The sequence below is a fragment of the Pinus tabuliformis genome, chromosome 9, assembly GCF_031772625.1.
Source record: "Pinus tabuliformis cultivar Carrire ecotype Pingquan chromosome 9, CPIR1, whole genome shotgun sequence".
In the NCBI taxonomy this organism is placed as follows: Eukaryota; Viridiplantae; Streptophyta; class Pinopsida; order Pinales; family Pinaceae; genus Pinus; species Pinus tabuliformis.
This window is the reverse complement of record NC_142307.1, coordinates 395,260,640-395,277,461: the sequence shown is the minus strand read 5'-3', so window position 1 is coordinate 395,277,461 and position 16,822 is coordinate 395,260,640. Positions and strand designations below refer to the sequence as shown.

Genomic DNA, 16,822 nt, shown 5'->3' with positions numbered 1-16,822 from the left:
TGGGAAGTAGGCATGTATGGACCCAATGCTGACAGGAACAAAGTGAAGTAATGGATTATCATTGGAAAATAGGCATGTTTTATGGATGGGCATTTGCTCATTAATTATTGAGAGTAACATTTGTTTTTTATCACGAGTATGGTCACATGTAGAGATAATGTCAAAAATTACAAGGGGAAACTAGAGGCAACTATGGAACACTACGAAGAATTTGATCATAGGAATTCAAGCATTTGGGAGGAGCTTGGTAAAAGTTATTGATTTTGGAAATGATTAAGAAAAAAATCGTGTTTTCCAAATGGTAAGGCCAACCAGAAGAAGGTGAAATAGCACAGAACCAAATAAATATGATCACTCATATTTAGAATATGGTATTGAGAAAGAGTGAATGGATTCTAGGTGAAAACCTTATGTGGGAAATCTGCGTTGAATGTTGAACATGAAAAGGGAAAGGAAGAAAGTGAGGCTAAACATGATAGTAACAAAGAGAATTTTATACTGCAGGTAAGCTTTGAGTTAAGAAAGATAAAACGGGGTAAGGCAGATGTAGGGGTAAAATCAACAAAAGGAAGAAATCTGCAGCAAGGGAACTACAAAATATAACGTAGGAGATCAGTATTAGAAGGTCAGCAATGTTGGCTGGATGGAAAGGAAGAGATTGTAGGCTGAACACGAGTAACAAAGATAACTTTAAACCCCATGTAAGCTGGGAGTTGAGAAAGATAAAACAGGCAGGAAGAAAGGCAGATGTTGTTTCTTTTGGACCCAGATTTAAATTTAGTGCCCAGTAAAATATGCTCAGAAAATAAAATAAAATTCAGATCTGACTTTTATACACTAAACACACTGGTTTCCTAAACTTAACATGCACAGCAGAAGCAAAAACAATAGTGAAACCAAACATATAAACAGTAATAGGAAACCAGTGTGTGTAGCAAACTTGTGCTTTATTCAGCTTCTGAAAATAATGATTACAGCAAGGGAATTTTCCCAGAAAATTACAGCGGCAGAAAACTCAGTATTTTCCCTGTATGGCCCTGTTCTAAACAACTCGTGTGGCCCAGAGAAATCGCTATATGGCCCAACAAATTCGTGGCTGTACAGTATGATATTTTTGCCTGGTTAGTTGCTCTTGAAGTCAACCTGTGTGCTGTTCCCCTTTTGTTGTTAGTTCAACCCTTTGGTTTTCAGCTGAATGCCCAGTCCCTCTTGTGCTGAATCGAATGCCCCTTCAACAGCTCGATTCCCTCTTCATATAGCTGCCGGCCTAATTTCCAAAGTGATGGAGGGCTGAGATTGCTTCTCCACTCTTGAGATTGATGGTTATGACTTAATTTGTCATTGACTTTTTTTTTCTTTATATAAAAATTGGCCAGTGAAGTAAATAATTAAATTAGTGACTTTAGTCAAAGGTTCAAATTTAGGAAATATTTAAATTTAACCTTTGAAGTGAATTTAGGTGATTGGCTACATGTCATGGCACTTGAGCAATCAAGAATCACCTTCTGAGCTACAATTTCAACACTCTGTCTTAGTGAGGAAGGTGTTTTGCACAACAGCCAACTTATCCCCGAAGAATACAAACTTGCCCTTCATCAATTTTTTGATCAGGATGTTTGCTACCTGTTCATTTGTAGGTATGTACTGCAACTTCATAGTCCCCTTCTGTACACATTCTTTGATGATTTGGTACTTGATTTGAAAGTGTTTCGACTTGTCATGACTCATTGGATTCTCAGAGAGCTTGATGCAACTTTGATTGTCACAGTGAATGATAGTCGACTTCATCTCCTGAACCAACCGCCCCACGAGGAGCTTCCAAAGCCAAATGGCCTCACATGTTACTAACTTGGTAGCCATGTATATGGCCTTAGCAAAACTTAGCGCAGCTCATCTTTGTTTCTCGCTGAACCAAGAAACTGCTCCTGATCCTAGATTGAAAGAACACCTAGAAGTGCTTTTCTTTTAGCTGTATTGCCTGCCAAATCTGATCGGTGTACCCCTCCAACTTCACTCCATCCCGCTGAATATAACTCAACCTATACTAGATTGTTCCTCGAAGATATCTCAACACGTGTTACAACTACCCAGTGAAACCTAACAAAGCAAAATTCACCATATCCCTATCTGTGACTGTCTCACCCACACCAGCCAACTCTTCTTTTACTGTGGAAAAATTGGTGAGGTAAGAGACCACAAAATCTGACTTGGAACCCTGATAGAGACCAATGATCGCAGTCTGCATTTCTTTGGCTTTCTTCTTCCTAGTTAGGTGAGGGATAATGTGATCTTTGCCTTGGGCAAATGCATTGAATCGGTTCTTTACAACTCGCAATTGTTGCCCCATTACTATAAGGAGGCAAAGAGAAATAAAAACTTGAAGGCTTGGGACAAAAATCCAGAGGAGGGCAATCTGGAGGATGGAGTGTTGTATTTAGAGCAATTGGAGGATGCTTGGAACGAACAAAGTTCGTTATAGCATGTTAACACTCCAAAAGACTTGGAATATTTAGATCTCCATTGAAGATACACAAATATGTATTAAAAATGTATGAATGAGAATGATGATACAAATGAGAGCGAGGGCCTACTATTATACCCTAGGCAGGTGCCTCTTTATGGAAGGTCATGTCCCATTTAGGCAACCCTCATCAGTTCTAATTACTAATTAACTAGTCATTATTCCAATTATCATCATTATTTATATTTATATTATTTCTATATATATTTTATTCATAGCATTGCCTTCCTCTTCAAAAATATTTGTCCTCAGAGCCCACTGATGAAAGGGCTTGATCTATTTTCCTGTTTTGAATATCTTCTCGTCTCTGAACTTTCATCTTTGTTGATAGTAGACAATATGATGCTTTGCATGATAAACAAAACTGTCGCACTGAGAATGGATCTGACCATCTTAGATTAATCTTTTGTGGAATCTTTCGAGGACTAGGAATATGTAGTGAATTGTTATCATAAGATTGGACTCTACAAACTTCAGTATTCCTTGGAACATAACTTTGTTGCTTCTGTTCTGAATGGTTTGAATACGTAGATTGTCTTAGTTGTCCACTCTTGTGATTTGGATGTCAATAAGGAACTCTTGTAGTTTGATCTTGCTTTAATCTATTTGTGGTGATTTCCTGATTTACTTTGGGTACTGTTGTTGTTGAGTTGGTCACTGAATCATCACTTGGAATTTCCATCGTTTGAACTGCAACCTCTGAGTACGTCCTCACTTCAGTTGGATTTGGATTTGTCTGAACTGTGAGATTAATGGGATCTGTGTTTGTTCCCTTTTCTTTGACTTGGACTGTTACGTCTAAAGACTTTGATACTTCTTTTGTGAGTAGTTCTTCTAATTTGTTTTAATGATTTCTTATCATCCTTAAGTTTCTTAATTTGAGTGAGTAGACTTTGATTATGGTTTCTCAGACGTAAGAGTTCTTTGGTTTTTGATTCATCAACCTTATTTTCAATGTTTTGACTTTTAAGCTTTTCATCTTTTAGATTTCTGATTTGTTCTAATAACCTTCATTCAGGGCTTTTAAGCGCAAATTTTATTCTTCCTTATCGGATAGGATATTGTTGAATTTCTTCTCGACACATTCCTTTTCTTCTTCTAATATTTTCTTTCTTTTCTTGGACTTCTTGACCTTCGCAAGTAAATTTTGTCTCTGGTCCCTTAGACGCAAAATTTTGGTTCTAGTTTTACAAGTTTTTCCTCTCATTCTGTCATTTGCATCAGTATATAATCTTGACATTCTTTCGCATTAAATAATTTTTCACATGTTAGACAACATAATTCACAATTTTTATGAATCCATGGATATTCAATATATGTTATACAAAACTAACATTTAGTCCAAAATAATGATTGTTGTGTGGAACTCATCTTCTCCCCTTTCTTGACTTCTTTGAAGTATATTTCCTTTAATTTACCCCCAAACTTTCAATTAATTTCAAACTTAAAAGGTATTCCTTTTTTTTTAATTAACTCTATTTTAACTTTTGTAAGAACTACTTTTCCTTATATAATAATAATACCCCCTTTTTCACTAATAATACTCTTATCTTTTTCTTTTTTATACTCTCATATATCCTCGCAAAAGATATGTCACCCTTTTTAATAAAGCATTTCTTTCTTTTTCTTAATCTTTTATCTCCTTTAAATAACTTTATAAGTTTATAACCTTACTTTATTCTTGTTAACTTTAACTCCCCTTTTCATAACACACTTTTTAAGTTGACTCTATGGTGGTAGCTGACACGATTTTTAATTTACCATTTATTTTTATTTTTCCTTTATAAACCAAACACCTTATAAAATGGATTTTCCTTTGGCATATATTAATTTTTTTGTTTTATGGTTTTTATGCTATACTCGTTACTCCTAATCCTTTGGCGAATAATTCATTTATGTATAACCAAGATTGAAAATAAAAGAATCGCATTTGACGCTAGCGATAATAATTAAGGGAGTAATTGGTTGATTTTTATGGAATGATGCGAGGCTTCGAATGAAGTCTTTGAAATGTGGTACAACGATGCTCGATAATATTAGATTGACTCGTTGCCCTTCGCAATAGCATGGGTGAATTGGTAGAAATTTGATAGTGGTGGTAGTGGCTAGTGTTGAAATTGGAATGAACAGGTATTCAATGGTGCTGGCGATTGGTCGGGCAGTTGCAAACGATGGATGCGATGGTGTTTCAAGGGTACGCTGCAGTCGAGCGACGTTGTAGTTAGTGGCTACGACTGGCTATGTTTAGTTCGAATTGACAGAGCAATGGTGCAGACAACGGGACAATGAGGGCAGGGTGTCGGGTGGCTACGGTGGGCAGATCCTTTAGCTGTGACAGTGATCGGATGTGGGCTGGAGCTGTAGAGGCCGTCTGGGTTAGCGGGAAACAATGCCGTGGTTAGTTGAGGGTCTACGGTAAGTGGACGACGCAGTGGTTAAGTGAGTCGCTGGAAGTTTGTACGGTGGTTGACAACAGTAAAATTTTTATTTATAAATTTCAAAATTTTCTCCCTTTTTTTGGTGTCCATATATATTTTTTTTGTTAAATAATCTCTATTTTGATTATTTTTTTAATATTTTCTTTATATATATATATATATATTTTTGTTCCTTTTATTATATATATATATATATATATTCAATATATTTATTTTCAACTTTTTTTAACTTTCTTTTTTTATTTTTATTTTTTATTTTTTTATAAAAGGCCAGGGACCTCTGACGAATCAACGACGAAGAAACTCCAATCTTGTGTAGCAAAGTGCTTCATTTGTGACGACAACAACATTGACGCTAGGTTGAAGACCAAAGACTTGGATCATATGTGGTTTTGATACCAAATGGAACGAACAAAGTTCGTCTACTTAGAGGAATGCTCTGATACCAATGGAATGAACAAAGTTCGTTATAGCAGGTTAACACTCCAAAAGACTTGGAATATGTGGATCTCCATTGAAGATACACGAATATATATTAAAAATGTTTGAATGAGAATGATGATACAAATGAGAGTGAGGGCCTTCTTATATACCCTAGGCTAGTGCCTGTTCATGGAAGGTCATGTCCCATTTAGACATGCCTCTTTAGTACTAATTACTAATTAACTAATCATTATTACAACTATCATCATTATTTATATGTATATTATTTTTAAATATATTTTATTCATAACAATGCTTCTTATCCAAGATAATGATGATTGTGTTGAGATGCCAACCCCATCCAATGCCATGGTCCCCATGTTCTAGTCTAAAACAACAATAGTAAGGGCTTCATCTTCAGTTCCATGGCCACCAACTTCGTCACTGCCACCACGTAGAGGTTCACATAGTGGTTGTGGTGGTATAAGGAGGAGATATTAGTAGATAGATTCAGAATTCACTACTATTTTCGTGATAGTCCATAGATGATATATTAGAGCCTTAGAATTTAGTGTTGTGAATTTGAGCTTGTAAGCTTGTAAGTCTTCCCATTTTAATGTGCAATTGGTGATGGCCAGGTGGCCTGTTTTGTAAACATTACTATTTGGTCATGTTGACAGTTGCTGACTTTTTAGATAAGTTATTTGAATGTTTTATCTTCTAATGGTCTACTTCCTATTATATGCTTAAAATTTTTATATGTTCTACCTTCTACTATTTGTGATATGCTTAAAATTTTGATGTTTGTTTGTAATTGCTAGAATCTAGATTGTTGATGCTCGAATAATTAACCATTGATGTACTATGGATGCCATATCTATCTTGATTTATGTACAAATACGAGTGTTTATCACTTTTTCGACACTTAACTTCCAAAAAATGTTTCTGTCTCATCCCTGCTTCATGCAACACTGTCAGCTAGCCACTTGGGATATATATATATATATATATATATATATATATAATTTTATTTATTTATTTTATTGATTTAATGAGCCATGCACATTTTCATAGTTGAATATATATATATATATATAATTTTCTTTCAAGGAAAATTCATAAATTATTGAAAGTTTGAAAAAAGAAACATATATTTTCATGTGTATCCATGTGAATCCAAACCATTATATGCAACCATGCAAAGTTTCTCATGTATATAACAAGGGTTCATATAACCAAAATAACACCAAGTGCAATCCATTTTATGAACTGAAATACATCAATACAATAATGAGAAGCAGGCATGATCACTAAAAAACAAAGGTGATAAAACTCTTAACAGAGGAAGTTTTCAACTTTTCATGGCATCTGATTGCTTCTCCTTAAATGCCCTGTCATATTCTGGCACTGAGGGCCCAGTTTGTTGCTGTCAATGAAAGAAAAATAAGTTGTCCCGTTTCCCTTTCCCTTTCCTGCAGTACTGTTTTCCTGTATTCAACTCCTTCAACTTTTGAATGTTGTGCTTTGATGAACAGTTCTCTTTTTGAAGTGATAGCGTCCTAACAAAAAGGTCATTGGATCTGATATTTTCCATATTACACTACTGTTAGCTTTGATCATAATTTTTTCTGTATGGAGCCAGAGCTTAATTGAGTTTCTAACTGGTACTTGTCTGAAATTTCACGACTGCCTTTTCTTCTGACTGTGTCCTTCAGATGTTGGACATTTGCTTGGCCTTTCAATCATCATATATGTAAATTTGCCCTTGCCACTAATTCCTTTATGGCACAGGATTCTCTTATTATCATCTGAAATTTTCAATGTCATGACTCACAATGTTCAGTGTCACAACTCACAATAAATTCAACCAAGTATTATTATAATTTATTTGTAAGTAAAATTTGCATATTTCCGTTATTTTTTATATGAAAATTTTGGTGATAATTAAATGTGTATACAGGTGACTTGGATACACTTTCTTGTTCACTACTTTCAGAGTGAAGTCACCCCTGTTTCCACGTGTTATTTTCATAGCTGGGGAATGGAAGCAGCTTTCTTAGTGTGGCAAAGGAAGGACCTTAGGAAATTTCTGAATCTTATTTTTTTCATGTAAACTCTGCAGCTGATATAAATATGAATGAAGAAAAACCAGAAGGCATGGATGAAGTCAACGACTCTGGAGATGATGAAATAAATGATTGTACCGATACTTTCAGAAGTTTTATATGCGGTGATGAGGCTCTGAAGATTGCTCCTGATCAACCATATTTCTTGCGGCATCCGATTCGTCGAGGCCATCTTAATGTTTCTCAGTTTTATTCAGTGCAGCAGGTATAATGAGATTGTTTTAAAGTAGTTATCTACAATAACTCTGAATGAAATGACTGCTGGTTGCTTTTGCAAGTTGCATTCTATCTCACAAGCAAAATTCTAATTAGTGAATGGATATTGACTATTTTAAATTTCAAATCTGTCATGCATGGTTGGAGATCCACGACTGCAATGTAAATGCATTTAGGGTAAAGAGTATGTCTTTCTTACTCGTATTCTTTTTCTTGGTAGATTTCTGAAGATCTTTACCGCATCTGGGATTGGATTTTAAGGGAAAAGTTGCGTATATCTCAAAAGAATCGACATATGTTTTCTGCAGTTTTAGTTGTTTCAGAAACATTTGACAATCGTGGTATGTTCTTTTTGTTTGTTAAAAGTTTTCAAATAGATTTTCTTTTCTTTTCTTAATTAAACCTTGATGGATATTACTAAAACAATTTTTTATTGAAACTATTTTCTTTGTGAGAATATATATATATATATATATATATATATATATATATATCAGTGTTAGCAAAATCAGGATTAGATCCCGATAGAACCGCCAAATTGCGAGTTTTTCAACCAGAGTTTTTAAATTTTGCCAAGTTTTTGTTGATTCTTTTGATTTTCTCCTGACTCTTATGACTTTTTCAATTTTCCGGCCTTTGCTGATTTATTTCCAAGGCCAACTTTTGCAACATATATATATATATATATATATATATAGAGAGAGAGAGAGAGAGAGAGAGAGAGAGATTGTTGCCATTGTTGTTCCATGCGATTTGGTGCTTGTTTCAAATCTTACTGGGTCAGGTGCACTAGTTTATTCTGAAGTACTATTCTTAGCGTCCAAAAGCTAACAGCAGTGTTTCACGAAGACTCAGGGATGGGGAGATGTAGGTGTGGGGAGATGCACAGGGCAGACATGTGGGAGTACCCTCAAGTTTTAGGGAAATTTAGGGGAGAGAGGGGTCTGTCAGGGTGTGTATATATATATATATATATATATATATATATATTACTCTTTTTTTTCCAAGGAAAAAAAACCAGATATTATTATTATATCCAAAAATGAGTACATTAGTGGACTGTAGCCACTTCCGAAAAAAAAGCCCCAACAATCCTTTGTCCAATACTACCCATGACTGATCACTGTAGCAGGCAGAATTACATATATCAGTGGATAATTGTCATAAATGTACAGACCATATACATCACAAAATTTCAAAAATTGTTGAGATGTTGTCATTGATGTCAAAGCAAAGCACCACAGAGAGACATAATGCAGAACTACAATCTGATATCATGATCATATCAATGTTGATAGATCGCTGGTTAAGATTGATCCAAGTTGGTTGCAGTGTGAATGTGAATATCATGGTCATAAAATTGCACTCTATGTTCAGACTTTGTAGTTACACAAGCCCAAGGAATGAGCTATCAAAGAGAGGTCTCGCGATTTCAATCCAAATTGGATGACCTCTGTTGTTCCAACCTTTTTACAGTGAGGAGAAAGAGTGATACTGCGAGTAAAACAGAGGGAGCAAAACTAGAACTTTAACATGAACTATGGTTTTCAAGTGAATAGAAAACAACCAATATAGTTAAGCTTATGATGTCCATAAAGACGAATGTACAAGCTAATTGACAAGAACAAGAACACAAGCTTCAGTTAACTTGAGTCTTAATTATTAAAATAACCCAGATACCCAAGGCATGTTATCATGAACTTTCCTTCCTTTCCCAAATATCTTCCATCGATTTGCATTTAGAGAGGTAAATGGAACTCATTTAATTTGTTACAAACATGGCATGCGTATGCTTGTGAAGGGTGATCTTCGGGACAAATAGAAATGTTTCAGAAAACCAACCATTATTACTGAATAACCAACCTGCATACCATCCTAAGGAATACTTGTTGGCATCTACCGGGGCCCCTTATCATGCATATAAGATAATATAAAAGTAGAAAATTATAAATAGTTATCTATTACAAAATGAATAGATAATAATGATGGCACGAAAGGTTCAAGGCACAATACTATTGATTAGGTTCTCATATGAATTACGCATTCAATTTCAGATGGATTGTATAAAAGAAACTAAGAGCTGCTTGACACATAGATAACCGTTATTGTAATAGATTGGGTAATAGCGATTATTTCAATAGAGCTCACTTAAATTGTTAGCATTCTCTCTTATCTTAATATAACTGAATCATTCACCAGTCTAGTTTGTTAAAGTATACCTTTGTCCAAGTGAAGGATGACTAGGTCACATAGCAGAAAACAAATGGTGTCTCATTTTGAAATTAAGTGTAGGTATAATTTGCTATAGCTTCTTTAGGGCACATATTGTCCCAAGTTCTGTAGGGCCTATAACAGTTCATTAGTCATCTAGGGCACCAAATTTTTAGAACAGTTAAGGCAGCAAAGTTAAGATTTACCGTTAATACAATGATCACCTATGGTTGTGAATATATGACAGTAATTCTCACCGTAATCTCATTGTGTATCAGTGAGCATCTTCAAGGAATAAATGCACTAAGTCAATCATTGACTTTTGTTGTGAATTGGTTCTATATATACTTGATAGTGACTTGACATACAAATATATTGATTTGATAGTAACTTGGCATAGATACAACTTGAAAGTAGCATCTATTATCCTTTGTCAACAATAACCTTGCCTTTATCACAATGTTCCATCAAGTTTCTGGGACGTGGGGACAAGGGAGCGGGGATACGCAGGAGCTTCCTATGCAAAAGCTCCCCACCAATTTTTAGGAAACGTGGGGTGATGTCGGGGTCTTTAACAAAAATAACAAAATAAAAATACTATTGTGATATTGTGTGAGATATAAGAAGGAAATAAGCCATGTTTGTCTCAGGCTATTTTATTTCCTCTTGGTGAATGTGGAGATGGGCTGAGTATTCCAGATGCTAGAGGGCTTGATGGATCAAATCAAATGCTTTTTCCTGTTGTGGATTTTTCATCTTTGGGTGATTTTAGTGAGCAACCAGTATCAGTCAAGGAAGATGTTGTTGGCCACAAAGAGGCACAAAAAGATTCCAGATCATCACAAGCAGACAGTCAGTCTTCAGGTCCTCAAGTGGAGAAGTTGACTCGCTTCCAAACGCTGAAGCTATGTTGATGTTTGCTACAGAGTATACACTAGTCGAGGCTCCTAAGAGTGAACTTGGTTCATCTATTTTCAGAAGTTCATATATTCATGTATCTAGAAAAATTCCATCCGTGGAATCAAGTATTAATGCATACGTCTACAGTGTTGCGCCACCACCTTCTCCTTACCTTGAAATCTTTATAAAAATTCTGAATATTCTTGTAAAGGAAATGACAATTGTAAAGGGAAAGATGATTACAAGCATGCTAAGTTGAGAAAGCACTTGTATGAGAAGCCATTTGTTACTCATTCTAATACTTTTGTGGTGCGAAGAAGAGATTCAATATTTCCATTCATTGCTCATTCAGGTACTACAAAATATGGAAGGTATGCCAATGTTCCACCAAGTTTACAATATTTTATTAAAAAAATTTGGAATTTGACTTTATTAAAATTATTTGACCTTGATTTTTTGGGAAATGAGGAAAACGTTTCCTTTTTTGGGAGGAAACACCCCCCTTTAGAGTTCTAGTGCATAACCTGTTTTGGGAGCGTCGAGAAATGACCACCAGATTGTTGAAATTTGGTACCGGAGGACAGGTGGTTCCCTTAGGCTTTGATCTTTGGCCTAGGGAAAAGTGTTGAAAAGAATTTAATTTTTCTCCTAAAGTGACTTTATAATTTTATAAAGTTAAATCTAATTTAAAAGTGACTTTAAGTGATAAAGTTATTAAGTCTAATTTTAAAGTGACTTTTATAAAGTCAATGAAAAATTAGAAAGGAAAAGTGACTTTGGAAATAAATGACTAAGTGGGTCTTTATTAAAGTGGGGTGAATTAAAAAATAGAAAGTGAGATTTAAATGAGCATTTAATCTCAACCATTGATCTAAATCTATTTCAGCCATTGGATTTAGAGATCACCCAAAAGTCACTTGGATCACCCAAAAGTCACTTGGAGTTATATTAAAGGAGGAAAAGGAGGAAAAGGTCATTCATTCTTTCATGAGCAGATTGGGAGAAGGAGAGCAAGAGAGCAAGAGAGATTTCTGCGCAGGAAGGAGAAGGAGACAGCAGCTTGGCACACATTCCAAGCCAGCAGTTGAGCAGATTTGTACAGCTGATTCAGCACATAGTGAAAGGCAGATTTTTGCACAAACATCGAGGAGCAGTTTGCTGATTTTTCTGCACACAAAACAGAGGTTGTACAACATTTATTGCTGTCCTGTTTGCTGTAATTTCCAGATTGCTGTGAGGCACGGGAAAGGAGATAAGTTGTAAATTTGCTTGCTGATTTTTTGCTGAATAATTCTCACTGTAAAAAGGCAATTTTCAGAAATAAAGAAGAGCTCTCAAACTGGTTTTCCCCAAGAGTTGTAGGGGGTTTTTCCAGGGTCAAGTTGACCAAAAATATCAGTGTTTTAATGGCTGTTTTTAATTGCTGATTTTTATTTCTGCAATTTCCAACATTCTGAAAAATTTTCAGAATTTGTGTTTTCAGCCATATTTATTTTTTTCAGTCTGTTAAATGTATGGTTATGGGAATGGGCATTTAACTACATGGGAGAAATAAGGTGAAACTGAAAACCGGGGTGGGAAAACAGAAATTTTTACACAGATGACCCCACGTCCCCGGAGCGCAAGGAATCACGATTCCCACGTGAGGGGTCGTGACCCCGTGGAACACTACTTTATCATGTAACACCTAACTATGGTAACCTTGCATACTACAATGATCCTATCTATCAACATCCTAGACATATGACAGACCTATAACATACCCATGACAACAAACCTTGATGATACATATTGAACTAAGTTGCAGGAAACGCAGTAGGAGGGTCCGTTTCCGTACGGAAACGAAACGGAAACGCGTTTCCGCGTACCGTACGGCCTGGAAACGCGTTTCCGGCCGTACGGGCACGTTTCCCGAAATGGAAACGTGCCCGTACGGCCGGAAACGCGTTTCCAGGCCGTATGGGCCCCGTTTCCTCCAAAAATTCACTTGTTTTTAATTTTTTTTTTTTTTTTTCTAATTTGTTTGTAAATTTTTTTAGGGTTTCTAAGCTGTTCTAGAAACCATTTCTAAAGTTATAAAAGAGCAGTGCCTCTCATTCTCTCATCACACTATTCAGCAAGGAGTTTCTCTTGGAGATTGGCAGTTGTTTCAGTAGCTGGTGTTTTGAGCAGTGAGCAAAGTAGATTTCAGCAGCGGGAGAAAGAGATTTCAGCAGCAAGAGAAGGAGATTTCAGCAGGAGATTTCTGTAGCAGCAGATTTGGCTCAGCTACAGCCATATTTCTCTTCTCTTTTCTGGCATTTCCGGGTAGTTCCAACCACAGAAAATTAATTTGGGTAAGCCACATTCATTTTGTTAGTTTTTTCTTACTATTTCTTCAATTTTTCTAGGGTTTATGCAGCTAAATTGCTGAAAAACGTTTTTTATTTATAGATTTGTTTTTTAAATTTATTTTTGCAGCAGATTTGGCTCAGCTACAGCCATATTTCTCCTCTTTTCTGGCATTTTAGGGTAGATTCAGCCACAAAAAATTAATTTGGGTAAGCCACATTCATTTCTTAGTTTTTTTCTTACTATTTCTTTAATTTTTCTAGGGTTTATACAGCCAAAAATATGAAAAACGTTTTTATTATTTACACTGTTACAGATTTGTTTTTTTAATTTATTTTTGCAGCAATGGCTTCCAGCCAAAGTGCAGCTGCAACTTCAAACCCTAGGGCCAACCCAAGGGCTGAATATTATCCTCTTTGGAGGCATGTGACGAAGCTTCAAAAATGTGGAGGTGGTGGCTCATGGGAATGGCGATGCACTCTTTGCAATAATACGTACAAGGGCTCCTACCCAAGAGTGAAGGCGCATCTGTTGCATGGAGGAGGACAGGGGATTCTGGGTTGCACAAAAACATCAGATCCGTTGGTAAGGAGGGCATATCAAAGAGAGCAAGATGAGGCGGATGGTACTAAGAGAAGGCATGATGAGCATACTCAGGCTACATCTAACATTGAGCCAAGGATTGTAGCTGAAGCAAGAAAGAGGAGAGCTGGTCACACTCAAGAACATGAACAAGCAACACCCAAACATACCAGAGGCTCAGGGGCATCCCAATCAGTTCAGGATAGCAGAATTGCTAGATTGGTGAATGTGCAAGCAAGAGAAGAAGCTGATTCCAGAGTGGCCAGGTGCATTTATGCATGTGGTATCCCATTCAATGTTGTTCGCTCTCCTTACTGGCAAGATATGTTAAGGGCAGTTAACAAAGCTCCTCAAGGGTACAAGGGGCCCAACTATGAGAAAGTCAGAACCCAGCTTCTCAAAAATGAGAAGGAACTTGTGGAGGACGTTTTAGCTCCAATTCGTTCTTCCTGGAGTAGCTCTGGGGTTACCATAGTCTCAGATGGTTGGACAGATATGAGGCACAGACCATTGATAAATATCATTGCCACTTCCCCCAAAGGAGCAATGTTTATCAAGGCAGAAGACTGCTCAGGAGAGGTGAAAGATGCACAGTTTATTGCTGATGTTATTATAAAAGCTATTGAACAAATAGGGCCTAACAGGGTGGTGCAAGTTATCACGGATAATGCACCAGTTTGCAAAGCTGCAGGTTTAATTATTGAGGGGAGGTATGACCACATCTTTTGGACACCATGCATTGTCCATAATCTGAATCTGATCTTAGAGGAGATCGACAACAAAGTTTCCTGGATAAAGGAAGTCACAGGGGAAGCAAGGGAGATTATCAAATTCATCACCAACCACCACCAGTCTCAGGCCATATTTCGAGAGTACTCCAAATTGGAGTTGTTAAAAGTTGCTGAGACAAGATATGCCTCAAACTTCGTGATGTTGCGCCGCCTTGTTGAGGTTAAGCATGCATTAGTTTCTATGGTGGTGAGTCAACTTTGGGTTGAGTGGAGACAAGCAGATTCAGAGCGGGGATCTATGGTGCGTAGATTGTGCCTTGATGAGGATTGGTGGAGCAAGGTAGATTTCTTGCTAAAGTTCACAACCCCTGCATTTGAGCTTCTCCGGAGTGCTGACACTGACCAACCTTTCTTGGGAGAGGTATATGATGGCATGGATTCCATGGTTGAGAAAACTATGGAAATCATTTTGCAGGAGTCTCCACAACTTCTGTTTGTTGATGATCATTTTGCTGGTTTGATCAAGAAAATCATTGTTGACAGGTGGAACAATTTCAATACACCATTGCACACTTTAGCACATGCTTTGAACCCCAAATTTTATGATGAGGAGCTTATTGCTAAAAGCAATGGGAAGAGGAAGGCACCCCATAGGGATAGAGAGGTGGCTACTGGGGTGAAAAAAGCACTAATGAGAATGTTTCCTTCTCATCTACATAGGGAGGTAAAGGAGGAATTTGCCAGTTTTGCTGCAGGAATAGATGATTATGCAGATATATCAGCTTTGGAGGAGAGAAGCACCATGAATCCAGTTAGGTGGTGGATTTGTCATGGAGCAAATGGTGTACATTTGCAAAGCCTTGCCATTCGTATTCTTTCACAAGTGGCAAGCTCTTCATCAGCAGAAAGGAATTGGAGCACTTATGGTTTTATTCATTCTGTGAAGCGCAATAGGTTGGGCTCACAGAAAGCAGAGGATCTTGTTTATGTGCACTCCAACCTTCGCCTTGCATCTCGTAGGGGTCCAGAATACAACAATGGTCCTTCTAAAGAATGGGATGTGGATGCAGAAAATCCTGATTTGGATCTCTCTCTTGCTGCCCTGAATATTGAGGACGATTCTGGAAGTGGAATTGGTGCATCATCTTCTTCAGCACCACCATCCACTGTTGAGCATTCTGCTGCTTCTATTTTTGATGAGGATTGTTATGATGAGGATTAGTCTTTTGTGACTTGTCTCTATAGTTCTTGCAGCCTTATAGTCTTTATTGTACTTGCAGCCTCATATACTAATATAAATAAAGGCTGATTTTGGATTTTCCAGTTCCTATATTTTTATTTTCATTATGTGATGACTCATGAGTAAATGTGATGTAAATTTAATCTTAATGTTACTGTTAAAATGTTTAAGTAAATGTATCATTAATGCTTTATGATTGCACATATATATATATTAATAATTTTTAAATGTTTTTAATATATATATATATATATATATATATATATATATATATATATATATATATGTTATTATATATATTCGCGTTTCCCCGTTTCCAAAATTTGGGGAGGTCGCGTTTCGTTTCGCTTCCCCGTTTCGTTTCGCTTCCGTGTTTCCCCGTTTCGTGCAACTTAGATATTGAATAAGCTGTTGTAAAATTACAATCTTTGTGACAGAAAGATGGAAAAACATTAATGATAATTTTACTATACAGTAAGCCTTGTAGTTTGGAAACAATTCAGGATCAATGTTGAAGTAGAGTCATGAGGCAGTAAGGGTTTATTGTACAACAGTGTGAAGACAAGCATAGTGATCTTGTAAATGATGTAACAATGACCTTGAATCTACTACACAATATGTAGTAGTAATGAATAATCTCTGACATTGATTGGATATACAATGATTGGATAGTCATTCTTGTGTAAAGTTGAGACTTGACATTGCTGATACAACCTTGACAGTGATAGTAGCAATGTTTGATTCATTAATGAGATTTAACATGACAATATCAAAATGATTTGTAACAACTTATTGACATGAGGTATGGATAGCAGTGTATGACTTGTGATCAACAATGTCAATGATAAGACATAAGCTGGTAGCCCTACTCGGACAGTGTTTGAGAGCATTGGATGCAGTTCATAGGGATGACACGAGGCATCTAGGTGTGTGCCATCATCATCAGACATTTATGTATAACACTTGCAACAATATAGGAAATTTGGTAGATTGCTTTATGAACTCTTGAATGCTTATTCATTCATGAGTTGTACACAGTGGTCAGTGGTAGCAATTTGTACGATGATGAGCAGTGGTTAGGTTCTGCAGTTGTTAGTTAATTT

At 36.4% G+C, this 16,822-nt stretch overlaps 1 protein-coding gene across 2 annotated transcripts in view; it reads left to right on the top strand.

The window, feature by feature from the left end:
* Nucleotides 1-16,822, top strand: part of ARP9 (actin-related protein 9) — a 312,878-nt gene that overhangs the window by 72,483 nt on the left and 223,573 nt on the right. For both annotated transcript variants that reach the window (XM_089438961.1, XM_089438960.1), the window contains exons 7-8: nt 7,505-7,713; nt 7,945-8,065. In XM_089438961.1, the coding sequence (XP_089295087.1) occupies nt 7,505-7,713; nt 7,945-8,065 (330 nt within the window). The remainder of the gene's footprint in view (nt 1-7,504; nt 7,714-7,944; nt 8,066-16,822) is intronic.